The 10,632-nt window shown below is 45.1% G+C and overlaps 1 protein-coding gene across 1 annotated transcript; it reads right to left on the reverse strand.

Moving 5' to 3' along the window:
* Nucleotides 1–6,706: 6,706 nt before the first annotated feature.
* LOC119656902 (adenylyltransferase and sulfurtransferase MOCS3) lies at nt 6,707–8,382 on the reverse strand. Its single transcript, XM_038063586.1, has 6 exons — nt 8,224–8,382; nt 7,689–8,162; nt 7,507–7,627; nt 7,231–7,457; nt 6,947–7,166; nt 6,707–6,896 (listed from the first exon to the last, which is right to left on the reverse strand). Exons 1-6 carry the CDS (start codon nt 8,329–8,331, stop codon nt 6,748–6,750), a joined length of 1,299 nt encoding a protein of 432 aa, XP_037919514.1. The 5' UTR covers nt 8,332–8,382; the 3' UTR covers nt 6,707–6,747.
* Between the last annotated feature and the right edge of the window lie 2,250 nt (nt 8,383–10,632).

Raw genomic sequence — 10,632 nt, forward strand, 5'->3', positions numbered from 1 at the left:
AAAGCTGGTGCTGAAATCGCATCTCTCCGGGAAGAATAAAATAAGCGTGTTGAATGTAGTCGCAATCCTTTCACTGGCTTATGCATTCGGAATATTGCCGTGGACGAAGACTGATCTGGAAAACGTCCAGGTGCGGATACGGACAACTATGTCCAAATTCCGAATGCATCATCCAAAATCTGCCGTGGAGCGGATGAACCTGCCTCGTGACATCGGAGGTAGAGGCGTGGTTGACGTGACGTCACATCATCATCATCAACGGCGCAACAACTGGTATCCGGTCTAGGCCTGCCTTAATAAGGAAGTCCAGACATCCAGGTTTTGCGCCGAGATCCACCAATTCGATAACCCTAAAAGCTGCCTGGCGTCCTGGCCCACGCCATCGCTCCATCTTAGGCAGGGTCTGCTTCGTCTTCTTTTCCTACCATAGATATTGCCCTTATAGACTTTCCGGGTGGGATCATCTTCATCCATACGGATTAAGTGACCCGACCACCGTAACCTATTGAGCCGGATTTTATCCACAACCGGGCGACCATGGTATCGCTCATAGATTTCGTCATTGTGTAGGCTACGGAATCGTCCATCCTCATGTAGGGGGGCAACAATTCTTCGGAGGAATCTTCTCTCGAACGCGGCCAAGAGTTCGCAATTCTTCTTGCTAAGAACCCAAGTCTCCGAGGAATGCATGAGGACTGGCAAGATCATTGTCTTGTACAGTAAGAGCTTTGGCCCTATGATGAGACGTTTCGAGCGGAACAGTCTCTGTAAGCTGAAATAGGCTCTGTTGGCTGACAACAACCGTGCGCGGATTTCATCATCGTAGTTGTTATCGGTTGTGATTTTCGACCCTAGATAGGAGAAATTGTCAACGGTCTCAAAGTTGTATTCTCCTATCCTTATTCTTGTTCGTGTTTGTGTTTGACCAATGCGGTTTGATGTTGTTGGTTGATTCGTCTTCGGTGCTGACGTTGCCACCATATATTTTGTCTTGCCTTCATTGATGTGCGGCCCAAGATCTCGCGCCGCCTGCTCGATCTGGATGAAGGCAGTTTGTACGTCTCGGGTGGTTCTTCCCATGATGTCGATATCGTCAGCATAGGCCAGTAGTTGGGTGGACTTGAAGAGGATCGTACCTCTTGCATTCACCTCAGCATCACGGATCACTTTCTCGAGGGCCAGGTTAAAGAGGACGCATGATAGGGCATCCCCTTGTCGTAGACCGTTGTTGATGTCGAATGGTCTTGAGAGTGATCCTGCTGCTTTTATCTGGCCTCGCACATTGGTCAGGGTCAGCCTAGTCAGTCTTATTAATTTCGTCGGGATACCGAATTCTCTCATAGCCGTGTACAGTTTTACCCTGGCTATGCTATCATAGGCGGCTTTAAAGTCGATGAACAGATGGTGCAACTGTTGTCCATATTCCAACAGTTTTTCCATCGCCTGCCGCAGAGAGAAAATCTGATCTGTTGCTGATTTGCCTGGAGTGAAGCCTCTTTGGTATGGGCCAATGATGTTCTGGGCGTATGGGGCTATCCGGCCTAGCAAGATAGTGGAGAATATCTTATAGATGGTACTCAGCAACGTGATACCTCTATAATTGCTGCACTGTGTGATATCTCCCTTTTTATGTATGAGACAGATTATGCCTCGTTGCCACTCGTCAGGCATTGATTCGCTGTTCCATACCTTGAGCACAAGTTGATGAACCACTTGGTGTAACTGGTCGCCTCCATATTTAACCAATTCAGCTGTAATTCCATCGGCTCCTGGCGACTTATGATTTTTTAGCCGATGAATTGCACGGACTGTTTCTCCTAAACTTGGTGGTGGCAGTATTTGTCCGCCGTCTTCAGTTGGCGGGACCTTCAACTCGCCGATGTTCTGGTTGTTCAGTAGCTCATCAAAGTACTCAACCCATCGCTCTAATATGCCCATTCTGTCGGAAATCAGATTTCCCTCTTTGTCTCGGCAGGATGAGCATCGAGGTGTATAAGGCTTCATCCTGCTGACTTGTTGGTAAAACTTGCGCGCCTGGTGCGGTTGCTCCCTGTACTTTTCTAGTTCACAGACTTGTTGGTTCTCCCAGGCTTCCTTTTTCCGTCTGTAAAGTCGCTTCTCCGCTCGACGGAGTTCGTGATAAGTCTCTGCGCGTGCCCGCGTTCTTTGAGAATGCAACATTACTCGCTATGCGGCATTCTTCCGTTCCGTTGCTAGCTTACATTCATCGTCAAACCAGCCGTTCCGACTCCTTTTGCGGCTGGGGCCAAGTATATTTGTGGCCGTATCCATGATAACGTTCTTCAGGTGGTTGTGAAGATCATTAGCTGATGCTTCATCTCCAGGTCCTCTGTTGACTGCGGTTATTGCGGCATCCATTTCCCTCTTATAAGTGTCACGGAGGGTTGTGTTGTGGATGGCTTCAGTGTTCACTCTCACCTGATTGTCAGAGGGGATTCTAGGTGGTATTGTTATTCGAGCTCGGAGCACCATGCCAACGAGATAGTGATCCGAGTCTATATTGGCCCCCCTATATGTTCTGACATTCATCAAGGCTGAGAGGTGGCGGCGTTCGATCAACACGTGGTCAATTTGGTTGAAAGTGGTCCCGTCTGGAGAGGCCCACGTATGTTTGTGGACCGCTTTCCGCGCAAACCAGGTACTTCCAACAACCATTTCGTGTGACCCTGCTAATTGAATAGTTCGCAGTCCGTTATCATTTCTTTTTTCGTGTAAGCTATGGGAGCCAACGTATCGCCTGAATACGGGCTCCTTCCCTACTTGGCTGTTAAAATCCCCAAGTATGATTTTGATATCATATCTGGGACAGGCTTCGAGGGTTCTTTCTACTGCCTCATAGAAGGTATCCTTCTCCGACTCTGCAGTCTCCTCTGTAGGGGCGTGAACGTTTATGAGGCTTATATTTCTAAACTTGCCTCGCAAGCGCAGAGTGCATAGCCGTTCGCTTATGCTTTCAAAGCCGATAACAGCAGGTTTCATTTTTTGGCTGACTAAGAAACCTACTCCGAGCACATGGTTTACTGGATGACCGCTATAATATATGGTGTAGTGGCTCTTCTCCAGGAAACCGGTCCCTGTCCATCGCATCTCTTGCAACGCTGTTACATCAGCCCTATATTGGGACAGGGTATCGGCTAGCTGCTTATCAGCTTCATCTCTGTACAGGGAGCGCACGTTCCATGAGAAAATGCGCAAATCGTTGTTCCTTTGTCGTTGCCGGGTCCGTCGTTTTAAAATCCGTTCCATCCGAGGCTCCTGTTGTGGCTTCGTAACAAGTTGTTTTCCGTGTAGGGTTGTCAGCCCTACCCAACCCCCAACCTGGAGGACCAGTTGGTACAATTTGTCCCGTTTTTAGGTGACGTCACAACATCATCGCAAAGTCGACTGGCTGCGCGCTTATTTTTACAGCATAGAGCAGGCGAGTTCCTTGCATGTGGCTGTCTATAAGGCAGGCTGTGGACTGTCTTCACTTAACTTGAAGGATCGATCTTTCCTCTGAGTGGGGTGAAGTCTGACCAAGAGCGGATCGATGAATGGAAGGCGAAGGCAATGCGCGGTAAACACGTGAATTGTCTTTGGCAACACCGGTGCAATACATCATCAGGCATAATGCGGTATGTAAGGTTATCCATCAAAACCTTGCATACAAGCATGGGCTGATCACGGGAACATGTCCAGTTTACCAATATGAGCCGCAAGCAATACTTATAGTTACAGCATGTATTGGGTTCGGCAAGTTCTGACTGATGGCCATACTGCAGATAACAAGCCTGACGTACTGTTAGTTGACAAGACGGGTCGCTCCGCGTATATTGATTGCTATCCCCCCTTAAAGCAACATTGAACGGAAATTTTAGGCATTTCATTATTGTGCACGTCCTACCAAATCCTGACGAAAATCATTCAAGCTAGATTAGAGCGATATACAGACAAATTAATTGATGAATTCCAAAAGGGGCTTTCGAAAAGGACGGTCCACGATGGAGCAAATTTTTACGGTCAAACAACTACTGGAAAAGTGCTATTAGTTCAATATCGATGTGCATCAGTTCTTCATTGACTTCCTTCAAGCGTATGATAGAAACAAACGAGAAGTACTACATCGTTTCATGCGCAGGTTCCGTCTACCAGAAAAACTTTTACGAATGACCGACCTGACGATTGCTAAGACTGAATGCTATGTAAAGGTGCTAACGCAATGCTTCGAAACGAACTGCGGACGACATAAACATAATGGCACATTCAATTCCAGACACCCGGGAAATATTCCTACATCTAAATGAAACAGCACAAGAAGTCGGCCTAAGAATTAATGAAAAAAAACCAAAATTCATGTCCCAACCAAGAAGACAGGCGCCAATACGACAAAACGGACAATGGACGACTTTAATTTTGAAAACGTGGACAATTTTGTGTAGCTAGGAGTAAACATAACGAAGGATGGTAATAAAAAGGACGAAGTTCAGCGACGAATAATGATGGCCAACAAATCATACTACTAAACTCTACGGATAATAAAAAGTAAAAGGGTGCACAGGAAAATAAGCTTCGAGTCTACAAGTGTGTGAAGCGTGGACACTGACGCAGGTGTTAGGAAAATCAATCGGCACATTCGAACGGAAAGTTCTGCGTCGAATACTTAAACCCTATAAAAGATGGAGCTGATTGGCGAATTAGATACAACCATGAGTTGTAGCAGCCCTATTACGACCCAACAGCAGCGGTAGCAACGAAAATTGCCGTGGGCCGGGTATTCAAAAGCACACCCGAAGAATGTCGCCCAGTAGGCAAGCCGCGCAAAAGGTGATTGAGCTGCTGAAATTTTCCAAGTGGAGGACGCGATCGAAGGATCGAGATAATTGGACGAACTCTATCCTGGAGGTCCGGATGGCTCAAGTGGTTAGAGCGCTGGGCTGTCGTAGCGGAAGGTCGCGGTTCAAATCTCGCTGGGGGCAGAGGAATTTGTTATCGTGATTGGATGTCGGACACCAGTCGACTCAGCTGTGAATGAGTACCTGAGTCAAATCAGGGTAATAATCTCGGGCGAGCGCAATGCTGACCACATTGCCTGCCACAGTGTACTGTGGTGTACCGTTACGGTCTTGAATGAAGTGCTCTAATACACTTCAAGGCCTTGATCCAATATGGATTGTTGCGCCAACGATTATTATTATTACTATCCTGGAGGCCTAGACTCTTCTTAAATGTACAAATCAACGCCTCCAATGCTATTGATGCAGATAGAAAAAGTGCGATGATTAAGAAGCTTGATTTTATTGATTTTTATCTTTAATCCGAATCTACTTGCCGTTCGTCATCACTCACGTCTTTTTAGCTGCCCATCATTTTGGATTCTTCTCTACTGTTGTGAACGATTTTTAGGAAACCAGAAAAGGACTAAATTCTCCTATAATGGCTAAAAAACTTTATATTTCTCATATACCGATTCAGTCTCAGATGCTTTCATTTTTGGACAAGTTACTCGAGATCAACTTGGATATGTGGCATTGTTAATGACAAGAACAAAGAGGAATGTAAGATGGCATTTCCCTGATGAACATGCGACACTTCGGATTCTACTCTTCGGGACGCGCACAAGTTCCTCTGGGTGTAGGTGTTCCCCTAAAACATATCGTGGCACACGATCAAACGCCTTGTTTAGACCCAAAAAAGCTATGTAGGAAGGGGTCCTGCTTCTCATGTATTTCCGTATGAGTGACTGCATAACATTTATAGCTAGCGGACTCGGGAAGCGATTCCGTAGCCTACACAACGACGAAATCTATAAGCGATACCATGACCGTCAGGTTGTGGAATAATCCATATGGAAGAAGATGATCCAGCCCGAAAAGTCAATAAGGACAGTGTCTATGATAGAAGAAGACGAAGCAGACCCTGCTTGAGATGGAACGATGGCGTAGACGACGGACAACTTTTAGGGACATCGAATTGGTGGACGTTACTTCATTGGCTGGTAAATTTATTTTTCTTGAGACATTTACACTTCATTTTCGTCTGAAAAATACACAAAACCATTTGTGTCCTCATGGAATATTATAAGGTTCTTTCCATCAAGGCAAGGAGCCTCAAATGCAGACAAATAATTCAATGTTTTTGTTGATTGTAAAGAAAACAAGAGCAAAACACACCATGTCTCGGAATTTATAAACACAATTCAATCACTAGAGTGATTAAAAATAAAAACAAATAGTCAGAAAAAACCATTCAGCCCATCTGCTGGCCACCATAGCCACATCCACTCGGTGCCAGAGTACTTGTGTGGTACCAGATGCATTGCACTTGCACGTGGTCAGGGAGTCTGTCGTGTAACAAGTGTTTGCTTTGCAGCGTTCCTCGTAACTTACCGTCGCTACTTCTTAATGTAGAATTTGGATTTCATTTTAGGACACTAGCGCTTGCGGTTTCCTTCGCTACGATAGCCACTGAGCAAACAAACAAAGAGCAAGTTGAATGGCTATGGATGGGTGTGGTCGCATGTAGCTGCACCGACGTGTTACTTTTGCAATCGCCCCAATTAAATGCTTCGGACCAGCTCTGGTTGTATTCCTACATCCTGTATCTGTGTTTGATTTTTATTCACTGGAAAAAGCGATTGCGGGAATCACTGCGAAAGAAACCAATTTGCCTAATTGCCCTTGTGAAACCTACACATAATACACAATTCTACAATAGAAAATTATTTATTTTAAATCAAGAACCACTTCGTCAGTAAATAGGAAAGTTATTGTCTATTCTGTAATGCCAAGCATGCAGGCCCCCGACAACGTCTTTTGCCTCAGCTACGCCCTCCAATTTTTTTCTCAGGTGTTTCACAGCCAATTGGGAATCGTTTCCACGGCGGCAAAAAACAAAAACTAATTTACGAAATTGAGTCACTTTCAAAATACGTTCAAAACGGTCTTACCTGGAATTCCGCCACTTGTTCGCTGCTTTAGATCGTCAAGACCTTTATCTTCTATAATCTGCTTCAGAGGAATGTTGACGGAGCCCTCAATATGACAAATTTCAAATTCGAGCGGGTTTCGGACGTCGATCACCAAGTGCGGCTTACGAGAGTCACGAATAGATTTTAAGTCTTCCACAGAAATACGTTCATCGGATTGCAATACCTTCAGTGCCATGTCCTGTAATTTCGGAAAGCATTAACAACGCACTTTTAACAGGCGCCTCAAGCGTTTCCTAGATTACCTTATCTGATGCTCGCATTCCACAAAATTGTTCGTAGTCAATTAGTTTTGTGATTGTTGCTTTGGCTGAGCAGACAGCACAGTCTTCTCTTCTCGGCCGCAACTTTACGTTTCGGAAGGAGGACGCCGTACCATCAAAAATGAGCAAGCGACCAGCAAGGGTGCCATCGAGTTTCAGTAGAACTTTAACCGCTTCCAAGGCTTGTAGGGAGCCAATTACGCCTGTAACTATTTAAGAGGTGCCAATTGCTGATTTAAAAATTTGGATGCGAATTACCTGCTCCAAGGACCCCGCCATCGCCACAATTCGTCACTGTTTCTGGAGGAGGCGGCGTAGGGAAAATGCACCGATAACAGGGGCCTCCGTTGTAATTATAAATTGTCAGTTGGCCTTCAAACTGGAAGAAAGTTATCATTTTTCACTGACTATAATCTACCAATCAGGAAAGGGCTAAATACCTGTAACGCGCTCCCCGACACCAAAGGCTTTTTCAGCAGAACGCATGCATCATTCAGCAAATACCGCGTCGCAACGTTGTCAGTGCAGTCCAGGACAATATCGTAAGGTTGAAGGATCTCCAGCGCATTTTCGCTCTTCAACTGGACCTCGTAGGTCCTCACTTTCAACTGGGAATTTATTTGTTGCAGCGCAGCCCGAGCTGACTGGGCCTTTGGCAAATTCAGTGTAAGCTCACTGTGGAGGACCTGGCGATGTAAGTTATTCACTTCGACCGTGTCATAGTCAACAATGCCCAGCTCCCCAATTCCGGCGCTTGCCAGGTAAAGTCCTGCAGGGCAACCAAGACCACCGGCACCAACTATCAGGACGGAAGACGCTTTTAGCTTGAGTTGGCCGGCGACTGTAACCTGTGGAAGGATTATTTGCCGGCTATACCTCGCGATGTCATTGTTGGTTAGCTTTCCCGCTGTGACCTAGAGATAAACGAAATTGATGAAAAGGAAGCGCAACAACAAATGATCAGTGAATTACTACCGTGGATTGTTTGAGGGAATGGAGTTCATCCTTCTTACGCTGTAGAGAAGCCTGCAGCTCGCGAATTTCGGCCTCCAAAGCAGCTATAGATTCCTGTTGCGCTTCCATATGTGATAGTAAACAAAGGGGTGTCACATAAGCTCCACACCTGATTTACTTTCATTGATTCGGGTTGGAATCAACAGTTTGAGGAGCAGTGTGGTTATGTTTATTACCGGGAAGTCCTAGATCCAAACCAATTTTTAAACCAAAAACCTTCAAGAAAAGCTTGATCAATGAAATGAATCAGGAAAAACTTGTTCCCAGTATGCAAAGGAGACACTTTTGAAACAAATATTAGACGTTTGGCGAATTATGTGGAAATTTCGTGACGTCACAAAAAGACCTTCAAGTAATATATGCGTGCTTCTTTTTGCCGGAGATATATCAACTAAAATCATCTTGGAACGCATCAAGAAACATCTCGAAATCTTGATCTTCAGAGAGCAGTTTAATTTTCGCTTAGGATCCTCCTGTGCCAACCGCGCTAACACCCTCCGAATCATTGTGAAGCAGCGTGTGGATCGACGCTGCAACTGCTCTTTACCGATTTTGAAAAAATTTCGATAGTGTGAACAGGGTGTGTATATAAAATGCTCTAACCAAGAATGTTATCAGAGCGATATATGAGGTCCGCAAACTCTTCAACCGGACGAAACAAACCGTAATTGCACTGACGACGTATAGCAACAAAACTATTTCAGAGTATTCTGTGAAGGGATAGAACACCCCACAGAAGCATCCAAACTGCGACCAAAGACAAGGTTACATCTTCTATCTGATTGAAGAAGGAAGATGGGACATTTACCAAAGATGAGGAGGACAGAATACACCTGCTTTTCAGAACTCATTTCCCGGGGTCTTACCCCACGGCAGGAGCCAATGGCATTTCGTCTGACAGCCCTACAACGAACAAAAGAGGGAAAAAGGAGAACTAGAAACTAGCAAAAAAGGTATGCTCGGAATATAGTAAGATGGGCAGTGGGAAATCATCTTAGAATCTTCTAAGGGTAATAAGAAGCACAGAGTGGGTGGGACATTTACCAAGGGTATGGAGACGGGCACAAGTGGTCTTTTTTCCAAAAGCGGGTAAAAAGGATCCTCTTCAGCCTAAATCTTTTGGACCAATTGCATAGGCAACTATATGAGAACTAACGTTCTAATGCACAATCCCCTACTCAGTGTTAAGAGGCTTACTGGACAAGGCAGTCAACGGAAACTGCTCCTTATCAGAAATTAGAAATAATTTTGAATATCGAAGGAGCATTTAATAACACATTACACACAGAGATACAAGAAGAAGGACATGCCCAAAGGCATCCCTAGATATCCTTCTCGGATTGATTCCTCTCAATTTACACATACAATTGCAGGCAAGGAGAGCATTCTTCAGAAGTTGCCTGAATCAAAAGAAAAAAGATTGGTATTCTTTCTAGGCGGTATTTCGAATTACTGATACCAAGGGATAATATGAAAACGAGGCGTCATTTCGATAAGAAATTTGAAACACGTTCGGGTAACAAGGCAAACGGGGAGAGCGTGGCGTTGACATTTACGAACCACCAATAGAGGAATAAGTGCCATCAACGGGTAAGCATACTAGCGCATTTCTGGCAGAAATATACGCCATAGATAATTGTGCTTCCTTCAATATTATTATTTCAACCAACAGCTAAGCGGTTATTAAGGCAGGTTCTACCAGGTGAATTCTAAACAGGTATGAGATACTCTGCGTTACAGGCCATACTGGGTTAGAAGGCAATGAGTCAGCAGACGAGCTAGCCAAGAAAGGAGCAGGAACGCCGCTGTACGAGCAAGAGTCATTCTGTGGAGTCGGAAGTAGGTTCATGGTTACTGCACTGAAAAACGAAGAGGAACAGCTGAGGGAACTATACTGGGGAAACAGTTCAGGTTTGAATAAATAACACCCAGAAGAGCCTCCGGATCATAGAAGGAATGCTCACCGGTCACTGCAGACTAAATTATCACCTGCGGAAGCTAAAGATTTCTAGCGGCACTTTCTGTAGAATCTGTGACGAGAGTGATGAAACCTCCAGACATGTTCTGGGACTTGAGAGGAGGAGTATTGATCTTAAAATTCATTAGGTCGAGACGATGTGGAAATCACCAATAAGGATAGGGAAACACCAACGGTCAAACGGCAGATCCGGTAGGATAGGTCAACGAAGATGACTTCCTGAGACGGCCGCAAACCTCCTCTACTGTTCAGCGCTAAGTGCTCTTAAAGCGACCCATTCGTCAGCCATTTTGGGAGAGTGGGTTTCACTGCATGATGTATTTATCTTTAGTCCGACCCTGCTTGCCTAATTTTCCAAATCCAGAGCCACTTGGTCCTATGAAAGAGCAAAC

Source organism: Hermetia illucens, chromosome 5, assembly GCF_905115235.1.
Source record: "Hermetia illucens chromosome 5, iHerIll2.2.curated.20191125, whole genome shotgun sequence".
In the NCBI taxonomy this organism is placed as follows: domain Eukaryota; kingdom Metazoa; phylum Arthropoda; class Insecta; order Diptera; family Stratiomyidae; genus Hermetia; species Hermetia illucens.

Coding starts and splice junctions, on each gene's coding strand:
- LOC119656902 (XM_038063586.1), bottom strand. CDS start 8,331: ATGGAAGCGCAACAGGAATCTATAGCTGCTTTGGAGGCCGAAATTCGC. Junction 7,628..7,688: donor TGTCGGGGAGCGCGTTACAG/GTATTTAGCCCT, acceptor ACTTTCTTCCAG/TTTGAAGGCCAACTGACAAT. Junction 7,167..7,230: donor GAATGCGAGCATCAGATAAG/GTAATCTAGGAA, acceptor CCGAAATTACAG/GACATGGCACTGAAGGTATT.